Source organism: Pteronotus mesoamericanus, unplaced genomic scaffold (assembly GCF_021234165.1).
Source record: "Pteronotus mesoamericanus isolate MK-2021 breed Mesoamerican mustached bat unplaced genomic scaffold, CSHL_Meso_final contig_20, whole genome shotgun sequence".
NCBI classification, from domain to species: domain Eukaryota; kingdom Metazoa; phylum Chordata; class Mammalia; order Chiroptera; family Mormoopidae; genus Pteronotus; species Pteronotus mesoamericanus.
This window is the reverse complement of record NW_026555085.1, coordinates 92,090,753-92,107,721: the sequence shown is the minus strand read 5'-3', so window position 1 is coordinate 92,107,721 and position 16,969 is coordinate 92,090,753. Positions and strand designations below refer to the sequence as shown.

The 16,969-nt window shown below is 40.2% G+C and overlaps 1 protein-coding gene across 3 annotated transcripts in view; it reads right to left on the bottom strand.

Moving 5' to 3' along the window:
* STXBP5 (syntaxin binding protein 5) overlaps positions 1 to 3,601 on the bottom strand; it is a 147,813-nt gene extending 144,212 nt beyond the window's left edge. For all 3 annotated transcript variants that reach the window (XM_054570082.1, XM_054570083.1, XM_054570084.1), the window contains exons 1-2: positions 3,326 to 3,601; positions 2,022 to 2,119 (exon numbers count right to left, since the gene is read on the bottom strand). In XM_054570082.1, the coding sequence (XP_054426057.1) occupies positions 2,022 to 2,119; positions 3,326 to 3,478 (251 nt within the window). In that variant the 5' untranslated portion in view covers positions 3,479 to 3,601. The remainder of the gene's footprint in view (positions 1 to 2,021; positions 2,120 to 3,325) is intronic.
* Between the last annotated feature and the right edge of the window lie 13,368 nt (positions 3,602 to 16,969).

Here is a 16,969-nt window from a genome sequence, read left to right as displayed (position 1 = left end):
ATTGTAAACTAAAATTACAAATTTATTTACATTCATATATATTTAACTATTTAAAAAATGTATATAAGCAAAAGTTACATACAAGTAATGACTTTGGACAATTGACCCTTGCTTTTATTGGCAATTAGCATTAGGCCTAACTCCTCCCTTGTGTCAACTTGCTAATTACTCAAAAGCAGTTGGTTGTAAAAGTCCTGTCTAAGAAAAATACTTGGTTTTATAAAATCAGCCTTGCTGGCAGTACTTCCTTTATAATTACATTAAATTACAAAAGGAGCACATTGGCTTTTAAAAGAAAAAGGAAAGTCATTTACCATGAAAAAATTGTGACTACATTGGAAAAACTGTAAAAATTCAACTCATTTAAAAGAAGAGCAAAATAATATAAAAATAACTGATTTAATTGATTTTTTTTCTTTTAGTCCAGTGATGATATTCTTTTGTTGGGACCAACAACAACAATAAAAAAAATCAGCTTTCAGTTCTAAACAGTCCATCTAGATCCAACAATCCACTAATTTGTCACTACAGAGTTTTACTGAACACTCAGTACCTACATTGACAGGAATTAACTTTATTCCCATCTTTGCAAGACTGAAAATAGGAATCCTAAACTAGAAGGTACTGATCATTTGGTTTAGGAATAAAAATCTCTCTACTGAAGCCAAAAATATCTTGATATTTGCGCAAGAGTCCTTTACACAAACAACTTAGAAATACACTGATTTGGATGTTGGCTGGTCAGACTTTATCATTTTAATAGGTATGACTGCACTACCGATATTTGCTAGCAATGGGGGACTTCACTTAGTAACAGAGTTCAATGGCCCATCTGAAAAAACTTGTGATCATTTTGAAGACTGCACACTGATATCAAATGAAATTTTAGACATATTCTAATACCATACATAGTACTTCTTGGAAATAAAGATTTTATAAAATTGTAAGGAAAAAGCAAGGAACATGTTTAAATGCAGGTTCCCCTATCAGGAGCCAGATGAAAGGGGTAAAAAGCTCCCCCCCTGCCATTTGTTTGTTTTGACAATAGCCATGTCTAGTGAATTTTTTCCATCTATTACCAACATATTACTTCAATAATACGTAGAAAACTGATGACCAGACACAGGATTTTCTTTTAAAAATCTTACATTTAAGTTTAAAAATAAGGGTATTTCAGTTAAGATGGTTTAATGTCACTGTAAAAGCAAACACAATTTTAAGTTAGTTTTTAAAAGAGGAAATTACACGTAGTCTGCATTGTTGAAACTAAAAAACTGATCTTAAAGACCCAGTAGGTATTTGGAAATTAGGCTATGGCAAAACTTCTACTCTAGTTCATGCATAACCAGGAAAAATAATTCTCTATACAAATACTTCAGAATACTGCTAACCTTAACAGTTTTTACACATACAAAACAAATGCAGACTACAAAAGGAAAACATCAAAAAGAGAACGCTTATCTATTTGCATTATGCTAAGAAAATGCTCTGTAACTTCTGGAAATAGCAACCTTCCATAGCTAGCTATTTAAAATTAAGACATTTGTTTTCTAGTGATTTTTCTAGCTGGACAAGTCAGAAACAGCCAAATTCAACCTCTAATTCATTAGAATAAGTCATTAAGTTCAACATCAACCACACACAACTGTTAAAAACCAATTAAAATGTACGCTGTGCTACTGTCTTTAAACCTGGTCTTTAACACATTCCATTTAACAGCCTACTAATATAAGGAGATATAGCCCCCCTTAGAAACTTCTAGCTCCTAGCAAAAACGGTACAGCTTAAGAACTCTATGTGTATATAAATTAAGCTACTATAAACTGAGAGCCAACAAGGATCACAACAACATATTAACCTGAATATATGTATAATCTAGAGAAAAGCCAACAGCACATCATTTCACAAAATATCTACCAGATTATTTCTTGGGAATTAAACAAGAACGACTGATTAGCATCACAGCAGGACTAGGGAGAATACAGTAAAAGTTTAAAAAATAAAATTAAAGTAAAGGATACAGCCTTAAAGCACCAGTCTGAGTTCCGACTGCCAGGATCTTCTGTACAGGATCAAAGGCCAGGGCTGAGGGTTGATAGGGAAATCCATGGCGAACAGTCTAGGCATGGACAAGTGACATCACACCAACCAAGGCAGCAAGCAGAATTTAAAAACAGAAAAGTCAATAAAGGCATTAGAATCTAGAGCCAATTATAATTTATACAAAACACATATATATGTACTTACTGCTTTAAAAAAGACTGAAATCTATATGAACAAACTTACTCACATAGACCCTGAAACAAACAAAAATATCCATTCCAGCATTACACTGTAATTTCTGCTTTTCCATAACACTGACATTCTATAAAGGAAAATTTCTTATATTCTATACTGTTAAGCCTGAGACCAAATTACTAAGTTCACAGTGGTCAAAAATTCTGTAAATTCATTTAAAAATGCAATTCATGTATGATTTCGAGTGTGATAGCTTCATCATTAATTTGGATGCTAATCCAAGTACTTCTAAGGAAAAGCTGTCGTATAAACTAGCCAAGGATTCAGTAAAGCAAATGCTCAAACATCTACCCCAGCGTTTTGCAATTACAACAGAATGTGAACAACTACAACACATTTTGGCATTTCGCTACGAAATTCGTAATCATTTTAAGGCATTAGGGCAAAATAGTGTTACCTACACACTTTTAAGAAACTCTAACATATGAACGCATGAGAGATATTAATACGAAGTTTGTATTTCTCATGGAGCAGCTGCTGAATTAATTCGCTGCATCATTCTTTCTGAATTACAGACCGCTATGGCAATTGTCGTGCCATTAATAGGCAAAAATCACAGAACTTTTTAACCAAAGGTAAGAGGACCCTGAGATTTCCTATGTTAAAGACTCCTACCACATTCTAAAAGTAATGAGCAAATATCTCGTTGAACAGGTTTGGCTTTTTGATAAGCAACATTCATTAGACGCTGTTTCCAAGGGAAACTTCTAAGTTGGTGAATTACATTAAAACGCTCGACTCTAAAAGCTGTAAGATCGTTAATGAAGAATATGAATTAAAGATCAGTAAAGGTTGCAAGCAACCTTGAATGATTGCTGCATGTGAAGGGGGGAGATATCAACGATAAGGTGTAAGATGATGTCAATCTCCAAAATAACCCACCGAGCAAATGTTTGCTAGAGGAGGAGCGAGCCCTTTATTCGCAGTCTGATTATTACCGGCGCTCTACTCCCCGGGACTCCCCTGCGAAGCCGAAGCGGCCCCCGTAAAACGACCCCAAATTTCGCGGGCTGCACGCTCCGCTCACCTTGCAGAGCTGAAAGTGCTCGGACTGGAGCGTTTCCTGGATCTCCGGCTCCCGGTTCCCAGACGGATGCTGCTGCGGCTGCTGCTGCTGCGAGGCCGAGGACGAGCCGGCCGTCAGGCCGTCCAGCACCTTCCTGATGTTGAATTTCCTCATGGTCTCGGTGGGGCTCCCTCGTTGCCCGAGAGGGGCGGCAAGCGGAGTCCGGGAGCGGGAGGAACAAGCCCGGGCCGAGAGCAGCTTCGACGGAGGAGCGGGGGTGAGTGGGAGTGTGAGGGGAAGGAGGCAGCTGGGGAGAAGCAGAAGGTAATCCAAACAGGAAATACTGCGACGACAAGAGCGCGGCGGCCACCCGAACCCCGGGCAGCGACCCCTGTTCCTCCGAGGCCGCCGCTTCAGCCGCCGCCGCCGCCGCCTCGCTCCGCAGCCCGGCGGCACAGCAGTGGCGGCGGCGCCCAGAGCCCGCTCTGTCCAGCCTCACCTGGCCGCGGGCTGACTCTGCGCCGCGCCGCCGCCCCGACTCGCCCCCGCCGCCGCCGCCACCGCCGCGGCGTCCATGGCGGGTGGCCCCGCCGCTCCTCGCTCGCCCCGGCCCCGCAGTCCCTCGGCGCTTCCTCCCGCTCCTGCGGCTCCTCCTGCTCGTCCTGTTCCCGGGGATCGCTGGCTCTCCGACCGCGGTCGCCTCTCGGCCTCCCCGCTGCTCAGCGTCGCTGCCCGTCCGGCATCGCACGCAAGGCGCCCCGGGTGGGCGCCCGCGCTCTCTGCTTCGTTCGTCCGCCGCTGGACCCGCCCGCCCTCGATCCTTCAGAGCCCCGGCTGCCTTCTTCAGGCGCCGGCGCCGCCCGCGGTCCCGCCCGGCCGCTCCCCCTCGCCAGAGTAGGAGTCTCGGCACACGGCACCAACGCCCGCCCCGAGCAGCAGCAGCAGCAGCAGCCGCGATTACAGCGCCGGCCGCGGCGGTGGCGGCAGCTGGGCCTCCGCGGAGCGGAGCTGCTGAGCATGCGCACACCCACTGCAAACCCCCCGCCCCCCTCCTCCGCGGGAGTGGAGCTGGGGCTTAAATTATCCTCTGCGAAAATCCCAGACCACTGCTAAATTTCTCCCATCCCAGTCGCCCTACTGGAGTATACGCAGCTGCTGCTCCTGCAGCTGGGATAGTAAAAATGTTGACGACTAACGAGCAGCAGGATACATTTATTTCAAATTCGGTCTTTTAAGTGGGGATTTATGCTCTAACCCTTTCAAGAGGTACACACACTCCCGGCTGCTGGCTACAATTTTATTGTTGTTGCTTTATTGATGAGCTTTGTTTTGGATTGATTTGGACTTGGTATTTGAAAAACTATGTCTTGACAACGACTCTGTCTGTGGCAAGAGGATGGCAGACTTAGAAAGGTACTAGGAAAGGCGATAAACCTAGACGGGGGAAAATGAATTCTTTCCTGAAACTGTTGGTAGGATTAAAGCGTGGCCGAAGCAGGTAGCTGCTAGAATGGAATAGGATACCGCTCCAGGGCTGGGCATCTGCTGCGACCAGTGACAGGCCACCCCTGGATTCTGTCGGCAAGCTACGGTGGGTGTGGATGGGGGCGGGAACGAGGGTGCAAGTAAACACCGCGCTGTCACTCATTTCAGAACCTTCAATCACCCTCTTACGCTAATTATTAAGTAATCCCCAGCAGCTTCTCCACTCTTGGCAAGGAAAAGGAGGGAAAAGATGAAGATTTTGCTCAGATCTTCCCGCTGCTTCCCTGAATAATCTCTCTTGGATGCTTATAAACAAATGTCTGGCTCAAGTTTGAAAAGGTAGAGAGATTCAAACTGCAGGTACCCTCCTGGAGAGTGTTTTCAACAAGGAAAGGTGGATGGGAAGCACAGGTATTTGATTAGGAAGAACTGTGGAAAACGTAAGGAATGATAGAGGCTCATAAAGACCAATTTTAATTCGTGGGGTTGGGAGAAAGGGCACTCTACCAGGTTACTGATTCACTGCCCCTGAGGGTCCTGCGAAGACCCACCGAAGAGCTTACTCAGGGTTTTCTAAATCCAATTCAGAAGTGCCCGCCCTCTTCTTTATGATTGGTCGCCTTCTCCCCCGTTTAGGTAAATTATCGTCACGGTATTGGTAGACTTGATAGGCCTTCAACAACGGCAAAGCAACCACAACTGGGGCTGAGGGGTTTCGGGAAATGTAGTTTTCTCTGGGGCTTCCGCATACAAGGAGGATGTCTCACCCTTGGAACATATAAAAATTGTATTGTTTTAATATTTATTGAATTATTCAGTTAATTCACTGGGTGCAATTAACAATAAATTTTAGGATTTCCGTAAGCTATTTCCAAGTGGTTCTGAAATTTTTGTTTACTAATTTAGTGCGCTGCATCATTTTATTGAATATGAGACTTTGTGCTAGATACTGAAGGTGCGAAAGTGCAGTTCGTGCTTTCAAAAAGCTCACCACTGCCTAAAAGGGGGAAAACCTCACATAAATAATTAATTGTAAAACAAACAATGTGATTAGTTCATTGATGGAATCATTGATGAGAACGTCTGAAGAGGGTAATTTAACCAGCCAGAGAAATCCTGGAAATGGTGATATTTACCATTTACCATAGTTGAGTCCAGATAAGTAGAAATTGACCAGGTGAAGAGGAGAGCGTAGAGCATTGGAAAGCATGTGGGGACCTAATCAGAAGTACCTAGAGAGTATTTTTTTAAATACTAATGTCTCCATAGGGGTAAATTGCAAAACAAGGATCACTTCCCATGCAGATTTGTATGATCCACCTTTTCATCTAGGTTGAAAATAAATCTGTTGGGTAATTTGTCATCATTTGATTATAAAACTCTTTGGAGAAGGGGCAGCTTCTTGCTGAGAGGCCTGTGGCGTTGCAGTGGAAAAATTTGGGCCTCTGTTGTCTGCCAGACATGAATTTCAATTCAGGCCTTGGTAACATGTGCAACACTGGGCAAATTCCTTACTTTTCCTAAAGGCGAGGTTCCTCACGTGTAAAATGAGATTAATATTATCTTATTCCTAGGGTTTTGTGAGGATACACTAGACAAAAAATGTAAAGTTTGCACCACATTGGTTAGCACTCTGTAGATACTTAAAAATGTCAGTTTTTCCATTCTGCTATCAGGATACTTGAGATGACAGGGACTTCAAAATTTAAGCCAGTTCTCCATTGTTGACTTTATAATTTTTGCTTTGATCTCCATACCTCATCCCTCTCATCAAATATGAATTCATTCTGGCAATCCAAAAACTTTGGTTCACAGAGAACACATGGAATTTAAGATGAGCTTAGAGCACGTCTCTACTAATGTAATGTAGCTTTGTGAACTTGCAATCCATTCTCTCCAAGCTCAAGAAGACCAGAACATATTCAGAATTCTATTGGGGGGTTGGGGAGAGCCCTAAAATAGCTACTTTTAGGATAGCAAAGACAAAATAATGGACCCTCAAATTCATTTTATTTCTTATAAGTCAGTTTCAATTGACCAACTGATTTTTGATAATAAGATAAATTTAAGAATTTAAATTAAAATTAATTAGAAATTTTAAGTTTAGAATAAAATTACTAAAACTTTAATAATTTATATTATTCATTTTAAACTTGAGCACATAACATAGAGTTTTACCCATAATAATCTCTCAACAAAGTTTTATTGCGTGTGTGTATGTGTGTGTGTGTGTGTGTGTGTGTGTGTTCTGTTTAATGAGTGAATTAGTGTGTTCATTCCAAGGAATTCAATAGCTTTCTGTCTTTGGGTATGTGACATTCTCCCAAATGTAATTCTTCCTTACCTGCTTTTTGAAGAATGGATCTGGAAATGATGATGTAAAATATATACCACTGACAAATTATAGCTCTCTGTATTATATTTAGCTCTAAACAATACTCAGTTAATACAATGAAAATTAAAAGGCAAGAAAAAAGAAGAATCAATATACAAAAAGAAAAGCATCTCATTAAGTTAGTTAGCATTGGAAGTCCAAAGTCCCAAAACAGAGAATTTATTACATTTCTAAATCTGTCAATCCTCATTATCTCGTTTAAAGGCTACCGGGCTAGCTAAGGTTCTGTTATTGGTTTCACAGGGGCAGCTGGATGCTGGTTGAGAGGGATAAAGTAGAAACTGAAAATACATAGTTTAGTGAAAAATTATATTATTAGGAAAAATAATTCTGGAAGGTAGGCCAATTTATCTCACCTGCTAGCATTCATTTATATAGAATTAACTGCAGTTTATTGAATCTCGATGGATGTATTCATGGCAATAATTGATTCACTACACCATTTAACAGAATATTGAATTTAAATTATTTGTAAATTGCAGCAGAGATATTAGTTAGTTTGCCTATTTCAGGACCCTTTTCTAAATGAATTTCCTAGGTCCTGCTGAAATGCTGGGCCTGGGCAGCTGTGTTTTAGTCGGGTGACCATATGTCCTGGTCCAAACTGATTGGATCAGAGGCAGACACCTGAAATAAGCCACAGCAAGAGATCATCTTCTTCTGGGAATTTGGAATTCAATCATAAAGATGATAGTTTGTCTAAATCAGGAAATCCTGTAGAGCTGGAACTGAAGCAGAGAGCGCCCGCACTTAGGATACTGGGAGAGTGGAGCAAACTCGAATTACAAAAAAGTGACTGTAAGGAGCTGAAGAGTCGAGTCTTCATTCCTACTCTCCAGATCTTAGTTCTTATTCCTTCTAAAAACTAGCTACACTTTCTTTTCTTCTTGGTGTAAACAAGTTTGAATGGGTTTCTGGTTCTTCTATTCAAATATTCGTACAGATTTAGACACAACCTGCCCCAGAATGTGAAGAAATGTGGAGATTTTGTAGCCATCTTCCATTGCCATATTTATCTTCACCTCACAATTCTCCCCCAATATTAAGAGGCTACTGCAATAATCTAGCAAAGAGTTTGTGGTTTAGCCTGGAGGGGTTCAAAGTAATTGTTGTGGTGAGAAAGGGTCAGATTCTCAATTATATTTTAATGGTAAAATATAAAAGGATTTTCTGACAGTATGGGGCATATGAGAGAAAGAGAAGAGGCTAGGATGATGCCTCAATTTTTGGCGTGAGCACTCTGAAGGGCAGTGTTGCCATTTACTTTTCACATTTATGACTCGTGGATGATTTCCAGTTACCATTTGTACAAGAGTGGACTTGACAAATATCATCAGCTAAATAAACACGGCTTGTCAGGAGCAAGCAGGATCCACTACGTTGTGATCATCTTTGTCAAGCTCTGGCCTTCCTAGAAAAACAGATTAGGCAGGTATTAGGGAGCCTCATTATTCCATAGATTACATCTGCCACTATTTAAAATTATTTGAAAGAGTATTATTAAACTATACACAAAAATATCTAGACAAAGGTCAGTAAGTTCAAGAGAAGAGGAAATTCCACAAGTGCAAAACAAAACTAAGTGAACCAAATGAACATTTAAATGTAAAATACAAGGCATTAATGTGAGAGAAAAATGTCAAATTCTTAAAACTTAGAAACTAGGTAACCAGGAGTGTCTTAATAAATTCTCATGTATTTCAAATGCTATTTATACAGGTGGAACCATATTTGTGGTAAGGAATAATGTTCCCAGTATTTTTAATTTAGGTATTATATTTTAGAATGCAAATGCTGTTATAAATATTTTGAGAACTTTGCTAAACTTTACCAAAAGTCCAACTCCTGTTTTCAAGTAACTCCTTATAATTTTATTTGTGGACTGAAGAGCTGGTGATAAAGTTTGTACTTTACTGTATTTTATTCAATTACTCACAATTAATATACCATGGTTACTGAATAAGCTTTGAAAAGCAGTTAAAGTTACTATTTTGTTTCAGCCCCCCACTCCCTCTGCTTCTTTCTACTCTATCTGTGATTCCCTCCCCTGAACTAACTACTCACCCCTCCAAAAAAGAGGGAGAGAATAAACTGTATTATCATAACATTAAAAAGCATCCTGTTAGGGCAGGTACAGCACACCAAGTGTGATTCTGAGGGAATTGCCAGTCCCCACCTTTTTTTAAAAAATTAAAACACATGTCAATAACTAAGAGTTAGCATGCTGACAGGAGACTGAATGATTTTATTTCCCTCAGAGAGAGGTGCTTGACGTGAGAGCCCGGTGAAGGAGTGTCAGTTGCTGCTGCCTAATGCACCACACCGCCTCCTATCTCAGGCTCTGCGGTGTGACACAGAGTTGTGTCATATCTCTAAGTCATCTGCCTATAAAATGTTTTGATGCCAACTCTTTTTTTTTTCTGGTCAACCCTAAAGACTACTACCTGAGAAATAAAAAAAGGATCAAAACAAAAGCTTTAAGGTGGGCAGTCCTCTCTCCAAGGACCCATCAGAGCCAAGATAATAGCACTAACAATGAAAACACACATGGGATACTGAGGGACTCTTGAAGACAGGTAAGGTAGAAGGTAGGTAAGCATAGTCTCAATACAAGCATGGAGTGTCGCAAAACAGGACCAGGTGTTCAGCTTTAAACTCAGAATGGATTCCTTGACTGTGTTTTCAGCAAGTAGCATACCCTTAATCCAACAATTTACAAACCTACGATTATAGTATCTACTTCCCTCCAACTCTGAGTAAGTCATCTTCAACTTTTAGCTAACCTTTAGCCTGGTTATCTTCTCTTTTTATGTTACTCTGTTATTCTATTTCCACACACCCACAGTCTCAATTCTACCTGCAGTGGCCACTCCACTGTTCCTGGTTTTATGACCAATAGCACAGGCTAATTTCCTTCTGGAATGCCATTTTTAATGATAAAAAAATCTCTATTAAGTAATTTACTAACATGTTAGTAATCCAAAATGTTAGTGAAACCAATATAAAAGATTTTGACTATACTCCAAATAAAACTGAGCCTTTTTATTCTCAACACAATCACATGCACATACATGATCACGCACACACACACACACACACACACACATCGCTAGCTATTTAGATCTTTCTTTTCTGAATGATTTCTCAAGATAACATTTGAAGGAAAACGTTTGCCATAGGAATACTTCCCCAGATTTCTCTTCACCTCTTTGTAAATCCCCTCAACCCACTTTACCCCCCCTTACCCCACCTCACCCCACCTCACCCCACGTCACGGCAGCTGTTCCAATACCACCATCATTCTCTCCTTAGACAGCCTAGCCCCTGATCACTCTGTCCACATCCTTCCTCCTCAGACCTCTCGGACATTTTCTTATCTATATATTTTCTTATGTAACACCATCTACTTCCTTCTATCTGACAATCAGCTAAAAAGGAAAAGAGAGAGGGTGAATCTCTCAGAAGCTCAACGAATATTCTTCACAAGGGAGAAGTGAAGAATGTGACTGTACACTTTAGTAGATCCAGTTTTCCCATGCCCATTAATACATCCAGAAAGATAATAATCATAATGTTGGAGGCACAAAATGACTAAAGTCTATCAAGAAAAGGAGAAACAGAAGAAGGGTGCTGGACTAGTGCAGTTTCCAAAACAGCGCATCAGAATCTGAATCCTGGTGCTACATTTGTCTGCCAGCAAGATGACCTTGAGCATTCCATCCCACCAGCATTTGTTCTGTGCCCACTGTGTGGCAGGTACTTTGCTGGGTGTTGTGGGGAATAGAAACATGATACCACTTGGTTTTAGCCCTTAAAAAGATGACAATATTGTCATAAGGAAACAAACTCCCTGAAAGGAGTGACAAGAACTAATGCCAAGTGCATCGTGCTTTTATTCTCCTAAGGATTATTGCCGTATTTCATTTCAAACTCTCCATAGCAACACTCTCCCATCGGGTATGTACTCATCGTCATGGTACAGTACCTTGTCCCAGAGGATGGGCCTCTGTGGAATCGACACCTGGGAGGATAGATGGAGGGAGGAGGAGGAAAGACACTGGCATCACTCAGTTCCCTATTATTCATCCAAAACCTCCAACCACTCTCGCTAAGTTTCATCCAGAACAAAATGACCCAAATATTTTCACCAAGACAGTCTTGTTCATCAGGCCCCACATACAACTTCCCTTTCCTGGTTTCTTCATAACCGTAATGAGGATGTAACTTCAAGGTGTGGCTTCGTGATTGGGGTAAGTGTAGGTTCTCACATCCAGGTTAGTTCCCATTCACCCTCCAGTATGGAGTGATGTGGCCTTTTCTGATTTTTCAGTAATGAAATAAGCAATGATTCCTTTCAGCCCATGCTCATAGAAAGAAAAAGAAGGAGGATAGCATAAGGCTTTTCCTTGTCCACGTTACCTTTTAGCAGTTGGAATGACTGAACTTTTGAGAAGACACTGGAAACAAGATAATGTGAGACTATCAGTTAACCAAAAAACTTTTACTTAGAACCAATATGTTTATGAGAGTGAATGTGACACTATAAGGATTTTAGTGCCACTGCGAGTCACACCTATGGCTGAGTAACACTCTCTGTCTCTGTGCTGTTTTAAATGATTCATACTCAATTTTCAGTCACAAGGTTTGTTTCCTCTGATTTAATAAAGGCTTCGCCAGTGTCCTATAGGGGCGTCTAACCTTGGTAACCTTCGTTTGCCTAACATGAAGTTGCATAACATTGATGCATTAATTCCTCTGCAGTGTCTGCTTCTTAATTTGCTCTTAAACTAGAAATGTTCTGCTTATTCATGATGAGAAAGTTTGTTCAATTCAGGAAATTGAGGAAGAAGTTCCATGATAACCATTATCATGGTTCACCAGCCTAGTGAGATCCTTAAAGAGGCATCTCATTGTAGATGAAGCTTAGAGCAGAGGTCCCCATCTGGTGATAATGTTAGTGCTAACATGCAGCCTGCTTGGATAATTCTGCTGCCTCTTTGATATTCAAATATGCAGAGCTGATGCTCACTTTGGTCATGGCAGAACAGAGAAGCCTCAGACCACTGAGGCAGGCATACCTGGGTTCTGTCATTAGCTCAGTAGCATCAGACAAGTTATTTAATGCTTAAGTTTTTACTTTCGCATATGTAAAATAGTTATATAAATATCTTAAGCAGAATGTTGTAGGATTAGAGACAAAGAACATAAAGTTTCTAACTCAAAACCTGTTAATACAGGGCGAACAAAAGTAGGTTTACAGCACAAGTGTGCAATACACAGAGTTTATTCTTGTATTATTGTTTATTACTTATTGTCACTTTCCATATGAACAACTATAACCCTACTTTTGCCCCTCTATCTGTATTAAAATTAAATGGTAGCTTTTAAATCATTGTATCATGTCTATAGCCACTCTCTAGATAATTTTATTCTGTTCTTGTGACTTAAAAGTTATCTAAACATTGATGACTTTTGTATGTTTTTTCACATCTTTCCCCCAAAATTCAGATTTTATTCTTATATGCTTCTTTGATGTCTCCACTTAGATATCATAAAGGCATCTACAATTTAATGTCTAAAGTAAATTGTTCAATTCTAATTGTAAACTATAGCTTACACCTACCACAATCTTTCTTTTTTCTTTTAATGGTGATTCTACCCTCTAGATGGTGAGGCCCACACAATTTAACGTATACCACCTAGACCCCTACTGGATTCCCTATCACACAACACACACACACATGCACGCATCTCTACTTCAAGTTCATCCCATCAGCTCTTCCTTCACACCATTTTCAGAACTTGACAAATTCTCACAACTTCCCTTTTCATGTCTTAATTGAAGCCAGAATCATTTTTCGTCTGGATTATTGCACTATATACCAAACTAATCCCGTCTCTTCTATTCTATTCTAACAATTTAAAAGTAAATCCAATTATGTCAGTTCTGTACTCAGTTTCCTCCAGTGGTTTCCTATCTCACTCTAAGTGAAGGTCAAAGGTCATTCCTCTCAATGGCCAATGAAGGCCCTGTGGGGTCCCTACTCTCTGTCCTTACGTCCGCTTAGTCTCCATTGTTCACTTCTCCATAGTCACACTTGCTTTCTTGCTATTCCTTGAACATAACAGGAACACTTATGCCTTAGGGCTTTGCATTTATTGTCCCTTCTATAGAAACCAGGGGTCAGCAAACTGTTTCTTTAATGGGCCAGATAATAAATATTTTTAGTTTTATGAACCACATACAGCCTTAGTCACAACTATTCAACACTGCCAATTTAGTACAAGAGCAGACATAGACAATGTATGGGCTGAGCTCCAATAAAACTTTATTTAGAAAAACAGGAACTGGACACGATTTGGCCAACCTATGGCCAATACTGCTCTTTCTTCCACATTTGGTCTATATAATTTATTCCCACATTTCTTTCATGTCCCTGCCCAATATTCACAAATGTCACCTTAGTTAATACAACTTTCCTTGACTTTTTCTCCATAAAATAGAAGCAATTTTACCATCTCTTCCCCCTCCCCAAAACACTCAAATCAGTCACTTCCCATCCCTACCCCAGTGCCCTATCAACCTTATTTTTCTCCATAGCAGCATTGCCCGACACAATATCCATTTATTTGTGAGGGACTTTGTTTCCTCTTTGCTGTGGCCCTGGGGCACAGAAGAGTTGATTGAGATAGAATGAATCTATGAGCTCTGGGCTAGAAGGCAAGAGCTCCTTCTGGCTTCTCGTAAAAGCCAGTATAACCCTATAAATGTTTGTAAAAGGGGAAAAATAGACATGCTATAGATAACAAATTGAAAACCTATAAAAACAGAAATAGAGGTTTTGTTTTTTAGTTGTTGTACCCTAATCTCTTTTAGGGAAAACATAAGTACTTCATAAATCAAAGAACTTTGACTTATCTAAAGTTCTAAAGGACCAAAGTAATTTTTTCTCTATGGTAATTTTCTCCATTTCAAATTTTGTATATAGAGGAAAATATCGAAACCTTCGGGAATCATTTATACAGTCAATCTAATGATTTCCCCTTTTTCCCAATCATTTCTTAATAATCTAAACATCCACTGCAGAGAGCAGGCAGAGGCCATCATTTGGGCCTCAATATTATAATTTCAGAGCAAAGAGTTACTAAATTTTAATTAATGAAGCCTAGAGTTGTATCATCAACCCACCTGTTCCTCTCAGTAATTTGATTTGCAAGCTATGATTTATATTTATAGGACATTTAAAATGGAAAGATCATATGCCAGAATAGTATCATTTATTGCTTTTGACTTCTAGTTCCTTGTGAATTAATTCTAATATTTGCTCTTATTAATTCTAAAGTGATCAATTTTCAGAGATGCACAAAGCTCTAATTAACTGCAAACCCTCATCTTCTCCCACAGAAAACCTTGGCCTCTTCAAATGGTGGAATGAGTATTTTTTTTATCCCTGGATGGAGAACTGGGGTGCTATTTGCCAGCAGAGTAACTTTAGGGGTTAGGGAACTTAGAATGAGGGTGTGGGGCTAACCTAAAAATAAACACCAAAACAATTCTGGCAGGAAAAACCCATTTTGCCTGCTGCCCCTGAGCGTGAATTGTTGTGTCCAATTAGCAAACATAGGATCTGAAATTTTCTTGGCTGCTATACAACTCAGATTGCTGCTTTAGTGGCAGCCAAATAATTATCCAGGAGCGTATTTTGGAGAGGGATAGAGATCCCCAAAAGAGCTTATTTGAAACATTATTATTATAGCAGCAGGCATAATAAAGTTGACAGTAAGCAAGAAGTGAAACATTCATCTTCAAATATTAAAATTATTTTCTAAATTGAAACCCACCTTCTATTTTTTTTTTTTTAAACTGATGTAGAAAATAGGTCTTGTGATATAAGGTAGGCTCAGGGCTTTTTCGGCCATCGCAGCTTTTCAGCTCAGTTCTTTCAAGGTGTTTGTTTTCTCTCCCTTTCTCACAATGTGGGAAACAAAGAAGTATCAGCTTCTCAGGCTTGGTTTGACTTGCCACAGGTCTGGCGCACAGGTAGTAAATCACAGTCCTTCAAAGGACAAAGAAAGGGACTTGGAAAGACACCTTAACTTCCTGCAGGTGACAGTTGCTGAGATTTAGCCATACATTCAACAGGTTTCTAGTGGGGGATGTCCATGCCATATCCTCCAATATGATATCTCTTTGTCCAGTTGTAGGGCTCAAACCAGGGGCAAGGGCCTTTCCCCAGCGCTCTCCTGCCTACTGTCTGTAACAATCCAAACAATGAGAAAATTCAACTGACTCTAACAATCTGAAGGTTCATCATCATATCTGTTGTCACAGTGATGTTGTTGCTATGGCACCTAAGGCTGATATCCTCATTGCCTTGCAACATTTGTTCAATGTTATGGTATTTATTAAAATTATTAGATGAAGAAATATATATTTATATCTACTCTACTTACATCATCTTTCATTGAATCCTCTTTTGATGAACCTACTCTGCATGTCAGCACAGCAAACTGAAAACTTTGTTAGGCTGCGTTCCCACCAGCTGCCCTATCCCCACCCTCATTGGCTCAGCCGTTCTGTCCTGTTTCACTCTGGACTTTGGCTCAGGCTTCTGTTCTGGCCCCAATGGGGACATTGTGTGATTCTCTACTGTTACCCCTGGTTCTGGCCTTGCATTACCTTGGATGCAACTTATGATATTTTCTACTGACTCCAGCCATCACCACTCCAACTAAGAGACACAGACCAGCCCCCTCCGTTTCCCTTGCATGGCACTGTGCCACACCACCCCTCCAGTCTGCAGCTGAGTTCACTGGATTGTGGTGGTGAGGCGGGGGATTAGACTCTATGACAGACAGAGCAACATTCAGTTAACCTGAACAGCCAGCACACCTCAACTTCTCCAAGACTTTAATACAGGGATCAGAAAACACAACATAAATCTATTAAGCTGGCATTTGCATAATCTGTTGTTAGGTTGTGTCTGATTCTAAGTTTAGGCTGAATCCTTGCAGGGGCCATACAAAGGTTGGTTCCTTGACTGACAGAGATGAGTTGGGTAGACTGAGTCTATTGACTTAGGACACAGTCCCTGGAGCATATGGGCTGATAAAGTGTGGCTTCAGAGTCAGTCCTTCCTCAGACTCTGAAACACTTTCTCTCTCTGTCATCTAACTGCCTTTCTACTTAAGAATTTCAAAAGCTCAGCATAAATGAATCCTAAGCTGATGCCAAGATACCTTGTTATGCCAATGAGAAAGAAGGATCAAGAAAAGAAAGAATAATGTTCAGTAGCAACTTAAAAATCTTTCATTTGTATAGCATTTTACAGTTTTAAAGGCATATTATTTGTTTAATATTCACAATGACACCTACACATCATTGGTCCTATTTTAGGATTATGGAAACAGCTCAGAGAAGAAGAGTGACTTGTAAAGCCACACAGCCAATAAATGGCGGAACAAAGGGGAAAACTCAGCTTCTTGGGCCTTCTTTCCAGAATCCTTTTTTCCTACACCACACTGCCTTTGTGAAAACCCAAGTTATAAAATGATAAAGCACAGGATTGAGGGGAGCATGTGTTGTTTTGGCTTTGTTTTAATCATTAGTCCCTGTCCCCTACCAGATTTCCCCCTTGCCCCTCAACATTCCTTTTCCTTCTAGGCCAAATGTAACTCAACTCTAAAATTCCCCCACTCTCTATCCACCAAATTTTCTCCTCCTTGTTAAAAATCTTTAAAGTTCAATTATGATGACTATTCTATATTACTCCTTTAAATTTCTT